Source organism: Atractosteus spatula, chromosome 27 (genome assembly GCF_055471065.1).
Source record: "Atractosteus spatula isolate fAtrSpa1 chromosome 27, fAtrSpa1.hap1, whole genome shotgun sequence".
In the NCBI taxonomy this organism is placed as follows: Eukaryota; Metazoa; Chordata; class Actinopteri; order Semionotiformes; family Lepisosteidae; genus Atractosteus; species Atractosteus spatula.
In genome coordinates this window covers 467,512-485,739 of record NC_142732.1, presented here as the reverse complement: position 1 = coordinate 485,739, position 18,228 = coordinate 467,512, and the positions used below count along the sequence as shown (strand labels likewise).

Sequence of the window (18,228 nt, the reverse complement as noted above, 5' to 3'; positions counted from 1 at the left end):
TGACAATAATGTAAGTTATTTACAGTTCACTTGTGAGCTTACAATGATGATGATAATCCCAGTTATCAGGAGTTTGAATTATTGACAATGAATAGTATAAAAACAGAGTTCAGCAAAAGACAGCTCGCAGTCTCCTGAGGATTGTTGACAGACTCATCAATTCCAGGGACCCTGTAGTGGATCCAGGCCAGAAGAATAATTCCTTTGTTCACCTGAAGAAGCTCCACGACAGAAACGTATTTCAATGCTTGTCAGTGCCAAATGAACCTCTGTTGATTCATTGTGTACGGTAGTTGTATTATTAGCTGTGAGGTGGCTGGGATAATGGCACTGAATGATAATGACGATGTATCTCATTTGTTTGCTTGATTAATAACCTGTGCTCTGCCATTTGTGTTAATGGAATTGATCAGAAAGTTCTTTCAGAAGTTGTCGGCTAACCAACAAATTAACTTTTATTTTTCCTGTGAAAGATGTGGAAACAGTGAGGTGATTTGGGTTTTTAACCTGATAAATGAACTTCAGCTCCTCCCTCCTACAGCTTGTCGTCTTGGGACAACTTTTCCTTCTAGAAATTAATTTAAAGGACATTTGTGTTTTCAACATATTAATGCAAAAATACCATAGACATTCAAAAGGAAATTTCAATGGCTTACAACTTTGTTGTATATTGTCTTCAACTGAAATAAGCAACAGTGAGTGATATTATTACAGGGAGTGATACTAGTACATCAGTGATTAGTGAGAAATTTAGTTTCTCCACCTACAGAGGTAGCAGAGTAACCAGCAGACCCAGCTATCTTGTCCAGGTTGCGTGGCTCAGTGACAGTGACGCAGATCACGGGAGGAAAGGTTGATGCGGTCAGACAGGAGCATTGATTGTGTACATACAGTGGGTGACCCTGCTGACCGATACCCCTGAAGAACAGCACTGTGTTTGTCAAGTGAGGACAGGGTGTCTGGTTTGATTAGCTGAAGTCATGAGTTGGCAAACTCTTGTTTCTGATCACATCAACTTTGCTTTTTCTGTCTGGGGCTCTGCTCAGTCAATATCAAATAAACTAAAAGATTTTTTTCAGTATTACAACAGCATAAGAAGAGTAATAAATGAAGTCAATGGATGACAAAATTAAGGAAATGCTTGATAAAAGAGGGATACAAAGTATATTGAAAACAGGTGCTTCCACACAGGTGTGGTTCCTGAGTTAATTAAGCAACTAACACACCAGCGTGCTCGGGGTCCCGTATAAAAACGCTGGGGAGGCCCAGTTGCCCATTATATTGGCCACAAGGGCTTGTGGAAGAGATGAGGGGTGATTGTTGGGGCTCATCTGGCAGGAGCTTCACTGACCAACACGGCTCAGCTTGCTGATGTTTCACGAGGAGCAGTGGCTGAGGTGACGTCTGCCAGGAAGAGGACTTGAGCTGGGGGCAGCTGTGGATATTCCTGTTATTTGGTAGCAGTGGGTCCACAGCTGCCCCTTTCAGCCTAATGCGAGAAAAGAGGCTTCTGACAAGAAGCTTCTGTTTTTTGGTGGGGAGTTGAGACATTATATCGCTGAGATTCTTTAAAGAGAAATGCGAAACACACCAGCCGTAATTAGACAGGAGCTGGCATGCGCTTTACTGTTCTAGCCAGTAGGGAAGAACTTCCTTTGAATTTTCCTTATATGTATGGTGATACCTGACTATTTGACAGATGCTAATTCATCTTTAAAGTTCTTTCAATTTATTAAATACTTTAATTTTTAGTTAATTCGGCTGCCACGGTGTCGCAGGTCTCCCCTTGTTAAGACACCAGCAGTGGTTCCCGGGTATTTGAGTGCGACTCTATTCATAGGATCTGACAAGCCTGTGTGTTTGGCGTTTGATCTTCTGAGAAACACGATCCAAGCAGGAGAGTGCAGCCCAGCGGAAGCTTTTCATTCCTGGGAAGTTATTTATCCTTTTATATAGAGACGCTCGTATTCGTGCATCTTCATGAACCCAACTTGTAAACGTGCCAAATTGAGTTCATCTGTGCAAGAGGTATGAAGAGAAAATAAATTAATCCATGGCTGTTCGGCGTTTCCCAGCAGTGGTTGTGTTGAAGGCCGGGAATAAAGGCAAAATGGCCTCTTAGCACGCACAATCCTGCAGGGAAGCGGATTTCGGCTGTTTTGTGCTTCTGGTGTTGTTTGAAAGGCCTACAATCCACACTGCCGTCCGCTGGGAGCGCAGGGGGCGCAGCAGCGGCCCGCAATGCACCGACCAGCGCTCAGCCGGCCGGCAGCCAGTGCGCATGCCCGTGTTGCGTTGCGCTCCGCAGAGCCGCCGAGCGCCGGAGCAGCAGTCCGGCCGACACGAGCCGGGGTGGACAGTCCGGCTAGGGCACCGGTCAGCGGAGCGGGGGCAGGAGTCCAGAGAGACCAGCAGACAGACCGGCGCGCACTGCTGAGCTGCACACTCGCTGGGGCGTGAGGGAAGCGCTGTAAACAGACAGCATCTCTCCCGGCTTGCCGGAGTCCGGAGTCCGCCTCAGCTCGCCCAGGAGCGAAACCGGTAGCGAAGACGCTGTTTCAGACGGAGCCGGGGACGGACGGACAGAGGGAGAGAGATGTGTGCTGCTATTTACGTGCTGTCCACTCTCGGCGGTTACCTGCTCACCTCCGCTTTGCTGCTGAAATGCCCGTCGCTGCTGCACCGCAGGAAAAGGGAGACGTTCCGGAGCAGACACATCTCACACCGGGGCGGTGAGTCAAGACACTCGGCTGCTGCTGTCCGGGGTCGCTCCTGGGTGGGGGGCTACAGAAAGCCCCGCACCTGGTCCTCCCGGGACACACCTGGGAGTCAGGAGTTTCCGGCTTGGACAGCGCGAGCCGCAGCTGGCGAGCTGTCATTCCCAAGACTGGGGCACATTCCAGAGCAGCTCAAATGGTTGGATGTCGGGGGGCTAGGGGCTGGAGAAGGCTATCAATATGTATCCGTATCATTTCTATACAGCACATACATGTTAAACGTGAGTGCTTCTCAAGCACCTCAGTCCCAGGTGCTGATGGTGATCTACCAGCTGGACACACGTCCTCTGGCTGTGGCAGGACAGGGGCAGCACCCCGGGACTGGAGAGCCCCTCATGTAGCACCCTTCAAATCTGACCCAAGGAATTACGGACTGACGAGTCTTGTCACACGACACGTTGTGGAAGCCATCAGAACTAGTAATATCCTGGAGAAGAGTTCACAGTTCACGCATTCGTAGGTCTCATTGAGCCTAAGTCTTAGTGTTCAATGAGCCAGCAACAGCACTAACACACACAGAGCATATGACATGTAGTGTTTAGGTTTGAGAAGGCTTTCAATAAAGTTCTACATGAAAGTTGAATTCTCACATTGCAGGCAGTAGGTATTCTGGGAAATGTGTGCTTTTGGCTTGAGAAGTTGTTAAAAGGAAACAGATTTTAGGTGAAGAGTGAATATAGTGAGTGGCATTTAATGTAGACAAGTGCAGGACTATAAAAGCAAAATGCTCATAAATTAGGTGTTTATGCTGACACTTTATTTCTGTGTTCTAGACAATGTGGGGAAAGAATAAAAAAGAAAAAAAGAATATAAGTCAAAAGTGTACAATTTAAATGAAGGGGTGTTGTGTGATGTTAGAATTGTGTAACACACTGTTCAAGCTGAATGTACATGACCTCTGACATGTGGGTGTTCACTCATGTAGTGTTTTTATACTAGAAGCCTCTTCTAATTTTCTGACTTTATAGTTCTGCAAGGAACAGGCTGTTGTCTCTGTTATCTCTGTGGGAAGCAGTGCAATAAAGGCTGTGTTGGCTGTTGTTTGCACAGAGTGAGGGAGTGTCCTGAACTCTTCAGGCCTGGGGAGAGCTGTGGTGTTGACTGAGCTTCTCTGATAGCAGCAGAGGACACTGCATGTCAGAGAGCACTGGGCTCAGGGTCATGAGGAGCCAGGCAGGTGCCTTAGTTTCATGAGCTGTGAGTGCTTGTAGTATCTTCATCTCAGCCACCAATTTAAAAAACGCTTTGAAGGCACTCTGCAAAAAGACTGAAAATTAAAGCACAACTGGAAGTGCATTTTATTTTTTAAAGCTACGGATTTACACTAGATAACAGGGTGGGGCAGTGGTTAACATTGCTGCCTTGCAGCTCTGGGGCTCTGGGTTCAGTTCCAGACCTGCGGTGCTGTCTGTGTGGAGTCTGTATGTTCTCCCCCAGTTCATGTGGGTTTCCTCCAGGTGCTCCTTTTGCCTCTCACAGTCCACAGACACAGTGGCAGGTTAATTGGCGTCTGGGTAAATTGACCCAGGTGTGAGTGTGTGTGTCTGTGTCTGTGTGTTTGTGCCCTGCAATGGACTGGCCTCCAGTCAACATGGTCAACACAGATGATCACTATCCATGGATTGGAAACGCCTGAGAAATCGAACCTGCTGGGGCTGTCAGGGTGGAGATCAGTCCTGAGTTTCCTACCAGCCCGAGTGGCGGTGAAGCCCCCCTCCGGCTCAGGCGCAGGACTCTCCTGCAGTGCAGTCACACCCAGGGCCCCTGCGGCCTCACTGCTGACTGAATTCACCCAGCGGGCGGCTCCTGGGGTGGGGTCACTATCTGCAGGTCCCGGGCACCTCGTTTTCTTCTCCTTCGGGAGCCCCCGAACAGCCCCGGGTTTATTTCATTAGGGAGAAGCACACTTCGCTGCCGAGGCAGGTGTTTTTTACAGATTGCATTTTTACAGGAACATTAAGGTTAATGATGGTTTAAACGGTTTAATAAGCCAGTAAGAAACATTGATTTTAATTTTGTACTGGCAGGACTTGTTTCACAAACTAGGATTAGCTATAGGCCCACACCTATTTACCTAAAATATCATGATGTTGTCCAGGATTAGATGCCCTGTAATGTGCTTTCGCTGAGGTAGAGAAGGAAACCAGCCAATCTACAGGATTCTTGCTTGGGTTGCAGACGAGGTTCCTTGTCTGTTTCTGAAAGACCTGCCTGCTTCTCTAAAGCAGTTTTTTGGAGGAACAGTGTGTTGTCGGAGCTGCTGATGTAACTGTGTCATGTCAGCAGGAATAAAGTTCCTCTTTCCTCTGTGACTTAATGTGTCACACTTGCAAAACATGTGAGTCTTCAAGGCAAAGGGTCGACTGAAGCAGTACAGTTCTTCCCTTGGGTCACAGGTTCAATTAACCAACCAATCACCCAACCTTGTTCTTTTATAGCAACTTTTAATCCAGACCAATTCTGCACTGTAGATTAATTATACATATAAAACACAGTAAACAAAACTACAATGAAACATGTATAAATGTGAATTTAAAAGAAAAAAAGTGATTATGAATTGAAGGCTATTTTTAACAAGTATGTTTTGAGGCAAGACTTAAAGGCCTCAACAGAGGCAGAATTTTCATATGGTGAGGGAGAGCGGATCTGATGAAAATCTAACAAGGAGCTCCAGAGCCCAGCAAAGACCTCCTCCGTGTGTGTCAGCCAGTGCTGAGAGAGTGCACTGTCACAAGGACAGCGGAGTCAGAAATGAGAGGAGACCACGTACTCTCCTGCTTTTGGGGCTGCTAGAAGCTTATTGATCTCATCACCTGCTTCAGAAAGATCCTGTGGAATTGGTTTCAAAACATGGCCTGGCAGCTTGTTCCAGAAGTGTCATATCGATTGAACACTGTTTCCTTTTGTGTCAAGTCTGCCATTATACCAGCCTAGCTGACATCGTACACATAGGATTCAGAATTGTATCACAGGGGCCTTTCAGCAGGCTGAATAATTCATTTATATCTAAAATAGAAAAGGCACCTTGTGCTTCTGCATTCAGGAATCAAGACTCTCACCACAGCAAAGAGCAAGTGACCTCATCTTTGATACCCAGCGGGTGAATAGAACCAGTATCAGGTTATACCACACTTCCTCACCCCTCTGTCACATCTGACGGTATCAGGTTTCTGCTAATTCTCTCTAACCAGCTTTGGAACTACGTCCTTGCAATGCATTAAGGTGACCTAGATCCGGTCATTTGAGTCCAATCAGTGTTTCTGCACTGAAACCAGAAGGATTTCTTCATTATACTGGTGTGGTGGAGTTAATATTGACTGTAGAACATGCCAGATTGTCACCTTCTGAAAGATCCCAGCAGGAGATGTTTATGGGAACAGCATGGGAAATCTGTCTGTTGACTCTTTGGAGGCTCCAGTGTGTCAGGAGAGGAGTGACTTGGCGGGTCAGAGGAGCCCGTTTGGCCTTCCTCAGTCTCCTCTGGGTACCGGGGTCATCCTCAGTACGACGGCAGAAACCAGACAAGCAAACCCTGTGGAATGTGTCTCTGTTGGTGAGGTATAGGTTCCCCTTACCAGTAAGGACACCTGTAGGCCACGGAGCGTGAGGAGAGAGCTGCGGTCACCACTGGTGCTGCTGCAGGGTTTGTGACACCTCCTCTTTGTGCTCTGTCCTCAGGCGCAGGGGAAAACCTGGAGAACACCATGGCAGCCTTCAGACAGTGAGTAGAGCAGCCACTGCCCCTGTCCTCAGGCGCTCAGGGATGCCGTACGGGCTGGCATTTGGATTTTTGTCTTTCTTGCTTCCTTGCTGTCGACAGACTCTGATCACACAGAGCAGGGGTCTCAAGCTGAGGTGTTTTCTACTTTTTTCCCTGCAGAAATACTCACACACTAAATTAAACTCGTTATTTTCCAGTCAAGTGTGTTGTGTGCTGTGCTGGGGATTGTGAGTGGGGTGAGGGGCCTTGTGCATGCTGGCAGGTTCTGCGAGTCCGGCTGTGATGAGCTGAGCTGATCTGGGAACAAGGGGAAAGAGCGCTGCCTGTTCCGAAAGATGAGCCCGTGACCGAGCCTGAATCCGGCCTCTGCTGCCCCAGAGCCGCGGCGGCTCTGTCCTGGCCGTCGTGCTAACCCTGCGCTCTCGCTGGCAGCGCGGTGGAGCTGGGAACAGACATGCTGGAGCTGGACTGTCACCTGACCAAGGACGAGCAGGTGGTGGTGTCGCATGACTCCAACTTGAAGAGGTCGACGGGGATCAGCGCTCTCATCCGCGACCTGTCGTATGCAGTGAGTATCTGATTGGTGGACCCATGCAAGGACAGTACAGTGGCCTCCACTGTCTCTGCTGTCCCATCTCCACTAGCTCCCAAGGAAAGCTGCGCTCCAGACTTTCAGCAGTTTTCTACAGTCGTTTCAATAGGCATTGAGTAAGTGAACCTGGAGGTTCAAGCTGTTAACCATATTTGCAGAGGAGGGCAAAGTCTTTGAACCGTGAGTGAGCTTTGTTTTTGAGAGTAAAAACAGTGCACTTATCTGGACATTGTGATAGATAAACTCCATTTCACCAGTGTCATTGTTACCAGAGCTGTTTTTCCTTTTGTGTTAAGATGTGAGTTTGCCACAGTGACGTGACAGTTAGCACTGCTGCCTCAGAATTTGGGGATCCTGGGTAATCAATTCCAGCCTTTTCTGAAGTTTGTAAGTTTCCTAGGTGTGGGCGTAGGTTCTCGTCAGGAGCTGTGGTTTCTTCCCAACTCCAATCAACTGCCCCTGTCTTAAACAGGGACAGTTTACCCCTGAGGAGAAAGCACACCATTATGGACTGGCTTGATGATAGACTGCTTTTGCCTTCTGTCTTTTTGCTTTTGCCTTCTGTCTTGCCTCAAATCTTGCTGTAAATCTGAGATCGTTCCTCAGTGCTCCCCAGTGTGGGCAGATGCTGGACAAAGCTCGGTCATTGTTGCTGACTGTGCAGGAGGGTCTGACTGGCTTTCTGTGTTCTGTCTAGGAGCTGCCCCCTTACCTGTGCAAGCTGCAGGTGACCTTCCAGAGAGGTGAGTGCTGCTGAGTCTGGCAGCCGACAGCAACGGGTTTGGTGACAGAAATCCACAACCACAAGGGGTGGGATGTGGGATCTTGACTTACCGCAGGGTTGTGGTCTGAGGTCAGGTTCCCACAGGGCAGAGATTATGATGAAGAAGGTGAGGATGAGGGGAGACCATTCAGACTGTGCTACTTACAGCTGGTGTAATGAATTGAAAAGGAGCCAGGCTCACTCACACGCTGTCCCAAGTGAGAGTCAGCACCTGTCTCTCGCTGCTGCTGCAGCAGGTCCAGGGGTCACTGCTGATCCCACCGCTGCCACCACGGCACTGCCGCCTGGCGATTCCTGGCCACTGTGGACCAGCGCCATGATCATGGGGCCATCGAGCTCCTCCGGTGCTCGGCGTGGGCGTGGGGGGGGTGTGTTGGGGGGATCTGGAAAGCGGGTGTGGGTGCCGTGGCCGGTATGTAACGCCGCTGCTGGGGTGCTGTCTGTACAGAGGGCTGCTGCGAGGGCGGCAAGGACAAGCGGATCCCCCTGCTCAGAGACGTCTTCGAGGCTTTTCCCAGCACGCCCGTCAACGTCGACATCAAGGCCAACAACGACACGCTCATCAGGAAGGTCCGTGGGTGCCGCGCCGCCGTTCCCTTTCCTCGGGGTCACCCCTCTCCTACCTGCCGTAATAACGCCCGCGCTTCCTGCAGGTGTCGGAGCTGGTGATGGAGTTCAACCGGGAGCACCTGACAGTGTGGGGCAACGCCAGCAATGAGGTCGTGCAGAAGTGCTACAGGGAGGTAGGACACCAGCCGCGCAGCCCCGCCCCACCGTGCACACGCACGCTGGCACCTTGCAATACCGCAGCCACAGACACAGCTGGCTGAAGGGCGGCGAGCTCCTGCAGCCCGGCCTCTGCGGGCTCGCACCTGGATGCATTGGATGGAAACAGCACTCTTCTGCCCCAGTGTGCTGGTGCTCATTTTAATGTGTCGGGGAAATTGGTTCAACCAAGACCATGGGCTTTGCTGTGCATTATGTGAAGAATTAAAGGCGGTTTAGCAACATGGGCGTAATTGCAGGGTGCGTGAGTCTTATACAGGAGATCACGATTATGGCTCTTCCTGCTATAGCAGGGCTTGTTTGCCAAGACTGAACCCCTTTCAGTATTGGTCTGGTTAGAGGTATTTATAACAGTTAGAGTGAACAGGTGACCCTTGAACCTGTCTGATTACATCAATAAAAGCCCGTAAGAACAACTGACCCCAGGATCTCATTCAGCTGTTGCCAGAAACCGCTAGAATCCGCTTCAACAGCTGGTCAGGAGCTTGTTTCTAGTATTTTAATTGTTGTTCATTTGCTATTTTCAGGTGTTTCTTGAGGTATGTGCTGACATATTCCTATTTCAATGCATAAAAGCCATGATCAGAGTACACAGACTCCCAGTACAGCATTTAAAATGTTACATAGGCACAAATAGAAAAGGATAGCTGTCTCTTAGTTAAACAGCTTGGTGTCTTGATTTCAGTGCAGTGAAAACTACAGATCCAGCTCTGCACAGATGGAGACTGATGCCTGTGAAGTGCAGGTCCTGCTCGTGCTCGTACTGGAGCTGGGCGCAGGTACCCAGAAGAGACTGAGACCCTTCTGCCCTGAAGCCCAGTGCTCTTGTCTGCAATGCCAGCCCCCGCAGTGATCACACCTTCCCCCCCTTCACCACCACTCCTGCGATGAGAGATTGTGTTTCTCCTCTGAAGTCCTGCCAGAGCTAAATCCAGGCCTGGAATCCGCTTGGCATATCTGTGAATGAGCAGAACGCCAGAGATCCTGCAGAGTCCTGCCTGGGCCTGTGCTGGATCAGCTGCGTGGCCTTATGGGAGTGACAGCTGAGGCGGGCCTGCCGCGGTCTCCAGATCCCAGACTGCGGAAGTCTCTCCCCTCGTGTTCCCACTCCAGAATTATGATCACTTCTACAGACAGTCCCATCGTGCTCCAGTCTCTTCAACCATGGCGGGAAATGCGTTGTTTTAGAAATACTTTAATTTACATATCTCGCTCCTAATGCCCATCTCTCAAAAATCAAGCCCTAAGACCTTCTGCTTTTCAATTAATTAAAAAGGTGGTTTCTTTCAGGCCTAATCCTTAATGTCTTTCAATGAACTAAGGCATTCTTTTCAAATAACTGATAATAATATCTACAGTTCATGGCATTGCAGTCAGTCAGGGAAGGATGGGTGTGTGTTAAAATCTCATTGTTCGTTAATGAGAGGAAACTTGCTTCACCCCCCACTCTGACAGACTCCTTTCTCACGCAGATCTGACACAATTCAGACGGCACTTTTCTCAGTGAAGAGTGAGAGGGCCTCTCTGGGCTGAGCAGTGCAGGATGCACATCCTCAGGAATACGTCACATAGCTGGGTGCAGTGTGTACCTGCAGTGTTCACACTGTGATGCTGGACTTTCGTTTTCCCTGACAGAACCCTCGCATCCCGATCCTGTTCAGCCTGCAGAGGGTGCTGTTGCTGGTGGGGCTGTTCTACACTGGGCTGCTGCCCTTCGTTCCCCTGCGGGAGCAGTTCCTGGAGATCCCCATGCCCTCCATCATCACCAAGTGAGTGAGAGAGAGTGTGCTGGGACCCTGCACTTTTTGGGAGGGGGGCAGGGGGGTGCTCTTGCTCTGATAGTCCCATTCCAGCAGGATTGAAGGTCAAGGGGTGATGAACCCCTACCCTGCTTCTTAAGAGCCCCAGATCAGCAGGGGTTTGTACAGAAGTGTTAACATGCTAGTTTCTCAACCCTGACAATCAGTCAAGCAGGTGAATTTTCACATTAAGCAGGTTAAACAGATCTTCCACCTGTCCCGTATGTGAAGGAGTCTTCTCCCTGGTCTTCTGCCCTGTGTCTGTCCTGGAACCACGGAGACTGGACCCTGGGCAGGGTGCTGCCAGTCTGCTGCAGGGCACACCCACACAAGCTGCATCAATCCTGCCAGCGTGTCTGTGGGAGGTGGAAGGAAACCTCAGCACCTGCAGATGACCCACATGGACATGGAGGGAACATGCAGACTCCACACGGAAACGCTTCTGACTGGCGTTGAACAATTCAGAGGTCATTTGGAACAGACCGTATGTAAAGCCCTTCGGCTCTTGAGGACCAGAGCTCCCTTACTTGATCAGTCTCTTACAGGTTACCCAGTCTGGAAATCAGTGACATAGGGTGACTCTGGGACCAGTGCTGGAGACTGCTCAAGCTCAAGCCATTCATTTCACAACAAATGGAACCTCTGTTGATTCCTTTAGCAGCTTAGTCCAGTGAAGCAGTTTAGAACTGAAAGTCTGATGATGCTGCATGAACAGTTGCCCTCTCCTTGATTTCAGTTAATTAACAGCACTTGGCTCAAGAGAGCAGAAACGTGGCTTTGCAAGGTCTCCGCTGGTGCGAAGGCCTGGCGGCTCCTGTAATTCAGAGTCCGTCTCCGGCCTGTGGCGATGGCCTCACCGCTGGGGCCCAGCAGGCCAAACGCTGTGACGGCTGAGTGGACTGGAGTTGTGTGTCCGTTGTCCCCAGACGTGCTTACTCGAGTCCAGCAGGGCCTGCAGCACATGGCCTTCATGAAGCTGATACTGTATTACACAGAAGAAACATTCTACCCGAGCAAATGGTGTCATTCCTCACAGTTGAGGGGGCACTTATTTTTAATATAGCAGTGTGTTCTGATCTACATTGTGATGTCCAGTGATAAGAGTTTACTGTGGTTTTACCCCTTTCATACCAGCACGTTAGTACATTAGATGGACCTACCTGTTCCTGAGTAATTATAAGAAATAAATTCTGAAAGTCAGCTTTCTGCTCCCTCCTGTACTGCTAGACTCTCACACAGCCAAGGGCAGGGTACTGGCAGCGGAGCAGGACGCCGTGTGCGGATTATCCTGTAGTAATGTGGGCTTCTCGCAGACAGCTGGCTCAGGGCAGTGCTAAGCTGAACCATGTGAGAGTATTTGCATGCATTCAGCCTGGCACTGGAGCTTAATGTGTCCCTGCTGACCTGGACAGCAGCACACAGGCAGTGGAGGGGAGAGCAGACAAGCCTGCATTTGTGCATCATTGAATTTGCATTAAGTAGCCATATCTAACTTTATTTAGAATTGTGCCTGAAAGTTTTTCTTGTGCATGAGAATGTTTCCGTTTAATAATACAATTTCCTTAGTTTCATTTACCTATTCATTTTTCTCTGCTTTGTATCTTTTTTGTTTTTAACTCTTTGAGGATCTACAGTACTGTGTTTGTTAACTGATGTGGAGCAAGTGATGTGTCTCCACTCATGCAGGACACAGCTGGTCATGACAATCAGGTTGGCCTGTTTCCTCCCTGTAGCTTGAATGACCCTGTGTTTTTAGCAGCAGTAGCAGCACTGTGATGAACTGGCATCCTGTAGTTCTGCTTTGAGCCCTGTGCCTGCCAGGGTTAGGCTCCCCTCGCTCCAGCCCTCTCAGGATGATGCTTTTTAGTCCCGCAAGTGGATTTTTGTATTAAAAATCTTCAAAGGCATTAACAAAGAAAACCCAGTGAACTTCAGCTTCAACATTGAAACACAGTTCAGAAGGCCCAAGTGAAAACTTTGTGAAATTGCATTTAAAATTGACAACAGCAGGCACTTTGTTACCCAAAGAGTTGTGGGAGTCTGGAGCAAGCTATCCTGCCATGTAGTTAAGCCAAAACATAGCTGAGTCCGATCAATTAGGTAGTAACTGCAATACAAACTACATCGTCGAAATGGCCTCCTCTCATGTGTAACCTTTCCTATGTTCTGTTGACCCTGGTGTCTGGTGTGTATTTCCACATGCTTGCAGAGACGTGGTTTGTCCAAATATTATGTAGCCAAAACCCGAGTGCTGTCACATCGTTAGGTGTACTGGAGCTGATAGGGTTTCCTGAATTTGTTTCTGAAAGTTATTTGAGAGAATAATTTAACCGAGTGAATAACTAGTGCTTTGTGAAATGGTCTCTGAACTCTTACGTAAATACACTTTGTTTCCTAATCAGCTTTGAGCACACCCAGCAGGTAATCAGTCATGAGCAATGAGCATGGATCAGTTGTGGAATAAGGCCGATTTCTGTTCCTGTGCTGTTCAGCAGAAAGTGCAGTACATTTTTTTTAAGCAGACCATAATCTAAAATAAACCTTGGACTCTTCTCTTACAAAATGCAAGTGAATGAGAATTTTTTTGGTTTTTAATGTCAGTTTCTTTAACTTGTGTGTTTTGATGAGAAACTGCATGTAAAATTGGTTCATTGCTGGGGAACAAGAGCTGAGAAAGATACTGAACAGTGAAGAGTAACGTCTCAGGGGTTGTAGCAAATTAAATGTGTCAAAATCTGTAAATGCTGAGAGTAGAGGTTGCCAGGCAGAAAGCCTTGTGCCCCCTGATGGTGGACAGTTTTGAGGGGCTGTGCTGTCCATACATTGGAGCAATTCTACATTGTCAGGAAGAAAGTTCCCGTTCAGTTACAGAATCTCGCTGGTTCTTATCTCTCCCGCGGGTCCAGACCCATCCAGGACACGCTGACTAGGCCGTGTGAGTGCAGGCTGCTAGGCTGTTGCAGCAGTAGTGGGGCTTGATGTGCCGAATCTTTCGAAGCCCCAGTGTGGAGAATCTCTGCTGACTGAATCCTTCCTTCCAGGCTGAAGGACCCCCAGACTATGACCAGGAGCCAACGCTTCATCGCCTGGCTTGCCGACGTGTGAGTTCTACGTTCAGGACCTGAGTTTTGTCTATTGTTAAAGTACAGTGTGGCGTGCAGGGGGCGGGGCTGTGTTCTGCTCACAAGGGGCTGCCCAGGAGTGGGGCTCTGTCCTCCAGGCTGCTGTCTGTCTTGTGACGTCAATGGCAGCCCGCAGACAGCTGCACTCCACGGACCAGCAGCTCCGTTTCACGGGTCCGAGAGTCAGGCAGACAGCAGTCTGGACCATCCCTGCGCCACACAGCAGCCCCGTGCAGTAGGATGCTGATTGTTTGCACTAAAAAGTTTAAAGGCTTAAACACGGGTACAGGTTCATTACTCAAAACAACTCTTTGAGCAAATAAGGATGTATAACACTAGATATTCAGAACATTTTAAGCCACATTAATACATTTGAACAACAGCAATATATTGCCCGGCCATTGTAGATCATCAAGCTGAGTCAGGTTAATCATTCAGCCCTAGCAAGCTCACTTAAAGCTGATCTTCCCTCTAAAAAGCATCCTCTGTCAAGGAGGGCCTTTATGTGAGGAGTTGAAAGGCAGCTCTTCCTTCTGGTGTCCTTCTCTTCGCAGGCTGCTCATGAGAAAGGCCCTGTTCCAGCATCTAACTGCCAGAGGAATACAGGTGGGTGGTGTGTAGCAGGTCACGGCAGTGTGCGCGGGTGCGCAGGCCGGGCAGACAGTCGTTTGAGCCAGCTCTGCCTGTCCCTTCTCCCAGGTGTACGTCTGGGTTCTGAACGACGAGGAGGACTTCAAGCGGGCGTTTGACCTGGGCGCCACGGGCGTGATGACAGACTACCCCACCAAGCTGAAGGAGTTCATGGAGAGGAACAGCCCCTGCTAGGGCCTCGCTCCCGCTCCCTCCTGGCCCTCGGATGAGGCAGTTTGTCGAGCCGTGGGGAGCCAGCGTCCACGTCTGTCCGCTCATTCCTGCAGGGAGCACGGCGGGGGGGAGGTCAGCGCCTGTCCTTGCAGGCTTCTCTGGCGCTTGGAGCTGTTGTTTCAGTCTGCATTGTGATTTGATTGATATCATTATTAGTCTTGATTCCAGGTCACATGACAACTGCATTCATCGGCACCTGGGGAGCCAAGGATTTTTCTGGTAAATGAAACGATTAGACTGAAATGGAAACGCTGGGGACCCGCTCTGCCCCCGCTGGTCAGACTCTGTACGTCCACCCTGAAGCCCGACCAGCTGTCCCGGCCGTTCCTCTCCACACTGGCCAGACAGACCTGACCTTGGTGCCCCATTCTGTGAAATTGCAAAATGATTCAGACTGTATTCATAATGTGCTGTTAAACGTAATGTTTTATTCAAAACCTGGCAACACAAACTGCAGACTTCAAATTTAGAGTAGATGTCTGTAAAAACTAAAGAGTCCAAACTGAAAGATGTCGATTGCATAAGTACTCAGCCCTGTGAACTCGATATTTGGCAGTAATTAAAGCTGCAGTCTTTGTTGGTCAATCTCAGCCAGCTTTGCACCCTGGCTTGGTGCAGTCCCAGCCCATTCTCCTGGGCAGACTTGCACAAACTTTCTCACATTGCTTGGGGGTCACTTCTGGACAGGAGTTTTCAGATCTTTCTACAGATGCTCTGTAGATCAGGACTGGGCCACTCAAGCACTACTTTACTTTCTTAGTCTTAAGCCAGCCTAGTGTAGCTCTGGCCTTGTGCTTTGGGTCATTGTCCAGCTGTAAGATGAATTTGTGTCCTGATTTTAGGTCTGAAGCAGCTTTTAACATAATATAATGTTGCCTCCACCATGCTTGTCAATAGGGTTGTGTTGACTGACTGAGTGATGCACTCTGTCGAGTTTAAATCAGATGTTGTACTTTGCATTTAGACCAATTTTGTCTGAGCACCTTTCACTTGTTAATGGTCAGCCTCACCATGCTCAAAGACTTACTAGGAGTCTTTTGAAGTGCATTTATATCCTTCTGACCTGTGACATTATACAGAGGCGCCTAGCAGAGAGGTGTGTTCGTATTATTGCTCACAGACAGAGCTCACTCAGCTAATTCTGTTGGTCATTAAGGTAACTCTGTGTGCCTGAATTAATTTAGGTTTGCACAGCAAAGTGTTTGAATACTTTTGCAAGGCACTGTATATAGGTGTAAATGTTTGGGTGTACAGCTGTAGACTGCTGTTTACAAGCTCATGTAGTAGCTGTGTCTTTCTGAGCCCATTGCAGTCATGCTGGAACCTCACTGATGTTGAACTGAAGACCCCCTGCAGACAGGACCCTCACTAGGTGAGATGGACTGAACAGGACTTTAATAGTTTTTAGAAGAACCAGGCGATTGTTCCTGTCTGATACAGTCAGTCCTTTCCAGTACAAACCGTGGTTGGCACACAGACAATCCTGTATGGTAAAAGCATCCTAATTTACAGAACGACCAAAAAAAGGTTATTTTAATTGTTTTAGAAGAGCACAACTTATTGCTGGAGCCCTGTGTCTCTTCACAGTGGATCTGAAAAATGGAGAGTTTGACTGAAGAGAATATTACTTGTTGGGAATATTTTAAGAAGCAATAATTTGCACAAATCAAAATGTTTATCAAGATGATTGGTTTCCGATCCTGTTTGTGAATATTTCAGTGTTCTGAGAGTGAAACTCAGAAAAACACACCAGCTGTTTGCACTTTCCAGTCTCCTCCGACAGCTAACTGCAGCCCCACGCTCTGTTGTGATCAGAGGCTGAAAACCGGAACAAGAAAAGCCGTTAAGACATGTAGTGTCAATAAAAGCCGATCAAACAACTGCGCAATAGAAAGAAGTTAGCATGTTGGCTTATAAATATTGACTGTGTTCCTGTGGCGCTCAAGGGTGTGTAGTTGTGGACGTGCCTCTGTCTGTGGAGGTGCAGTGTAACTGAGCGCCAGGGTGTTCAGGTTCCGCACTGGCACACGGTCACCGATAGAGCTGGTTCTCCAGCTGGACTGGTGGGAGTTATTTTTGCGGGATGGTGTCATAGAAGCAGAGGTTCTCTGAAGGAGCCCCAGTGGTGCCATGAGGGTCAACATCCTGTTAGCCAGGAGGAAGAGTGATCTGAGTAAACAGGTTTTTATTCGTTTTTACAAGTGACTGTGGTTCCTCTCCTGTTAGATCATGTCAGTGTGAAAGCAAGTACGTCTTTGTCTTGGAAAAAGTTTAACACTTTTTAGAGGGCGGTCACTTCATTGTTCTGACAATATAAATGAAGCTTTAAAATCACTTGCAATCTATTGGATTATAGGAGGAGTTTAATTACATTAAATTAAAAACTTTCTTCTAAAAAGTAACTGCAGAGAAAGATGAATGTCTAGTGTCCAGAATGAATCGGGTAATTACGCCTACATGTGACTGAAGCAGAGTAAATTGATCTAATTTTGAGGAGATTTTTGTGGTTCTTGTATTTGTACAAGTATTCTTCTATTTTTAAAACTTTTCTCAGAGTGTATTTTGTTACGGGTTCAAAGGTGCTGCAGTGTGATTTTGGACATTTTGAGCAGGACTCTCTCAAGCTCGTGCGGGTGCTGTTGGGTTGGCTGCTGGGGCTCTGGGGGCTGTGTCACAACAAGCCTCAGGACGGCTCTCCCCATGAGTGAGAAGCTGTGCTGTGTCATTTCATTTCAACTGTTCTGCCGGGAACATGAGTGCAGGCACCTACACCGCCGTTGCTCCCAGGGATCCCAGTAGAGCATGATGAGCCATTCCAGGTTTTCCAGACTGCAGGCCCTTGTAAGTACGTCTGTGTCCTGGATGGACCGCTGTTGAACAGGTGATTCAACTTCTTAGTATTTGGCCAAGTCAAGTCCAATAAATTGGACAAGATAGGATTTGTCCGAGATGATTTAATACGTGTGCTTGATTGAAGGGTTGAGCTGCTGTAAAACACTCAGGCCTGGATTAAGGTGCTGTTTTTCTTATCCCAGGAGAAATCAAACCTCTGAGCACGAGCCCTGGGGCTGGATCTCTCCTGCAGGAGGGAAACGAGTGCTCTTTGCTGACTGGAGAACGCAACACCGAAACAGCTTGGCTGCTGTGATGTGGACTAACATATCGACGCCCCTTTGTTTGAAATTATTTTAGTAATTACTTTATGATTACTTCTGTAGCTGACCCTTTTATCCAGCACAACGTACAGGAGTTAGTGTTGCCTGTCTGTATTTGTGTCCTGGTTTAGGCCAAGCGAAGGTGTCCTAGCTGGGTTAGGCGTTAAGGTGCTTCAGTTGTGTTTTGGCAGTGGAGGTTGTTGAGGGTGTGAGCAAGTGACCCACGCTCCGATGCGGTTGTCGAGAAGATATCTGCCCTTCCTCCAGCTGCGAGGGAGGAAGCGTGCTGAACTGTTGTTACTGTGGCAGGAGGTGCTCTGTGAATGTGTCCCATGCTTCTGTGTGCAGTGGACTCGCCTGCTCGGGTGGAGCGGGGCTGTGCAGGATCGAAGAGAAACCTGCCAGCAGTGACCACAGGCCCCTACAGTGATGATCCACTCCTGCGCTTCTCATCCCTCCCTCACGCCTCGTGTAGGAACGAAGAAAAACAAACACCGTCGCCTTTTCCACACTGTACCACTGAGGCTCCATTCGTACAATACTGCAAATAAATATTGTGAAAGAGTTTTGATGAGTGTTGTGATTTCTGTTTTCCTTTACTGGTTCAGTAAATTGCAGACACATTTTA

The 18,228-nt window shown here is 48.5% G+C and overlaps 1 protein-coding gene across 1 annotated transcript; it reads left to right on the top strand.

Moving 5' to 3' along the window:
* The first annotated feature begins 2,287 nt into the window (after positions 1–2,287).
* On the top strand, positions 2,288–18,165 carry gdpd1 (glycerophosphodiester phosphodiesterase domain containing 1). Its single transcript, XM_088907070.1, has 10 exons — positions 2,288–2,732; positions 6,456–6,498; positions 6,931–7,066; positions 7,788–7,833; positions 8,323–8,444; positions 8,528–8,617; positions 10,296–10,429; positions 13,501–13,560; positions 14,136–14,187; positions 14,281–18,165. Exons 1-10 carry the CDS (start codon positions 2,597–2,599, stop codon positions 14,404–14,406), a joined length of 945 nt encoding a protein of 314 aa, XP_088763196.1. The 5' UTR covers positions 2,288–2,596; the 3' UTR covers positions 14,407–18,165.
* Positions 18,166–18,228: the final 63 nt, after the last annotated feature.

Coding starts and splice junctions, on each gene's coding strand:
- gdpd1 (XM_088907070.1), top strand. CDS start 2,597: ATGTGTGCTGCTATTTACGTGCTGTCCACTCTCGGCGGTTACCTGCTC. Junction 7,067..7,787: donor TCCGCGACCTGTCGTATGCA/GTGAGTATCTGA, acceptor TGTTCTGTCTAG/GAGCTGCCCCCTTACCTGTG. Junction 13,561..14,135: donor ATCGCCTGGCTTGCCGACGT/GTGAGTTCTACG, acceptor TTCTCTTCGCAG/GCTGCTCATGAGAAAGGCCC.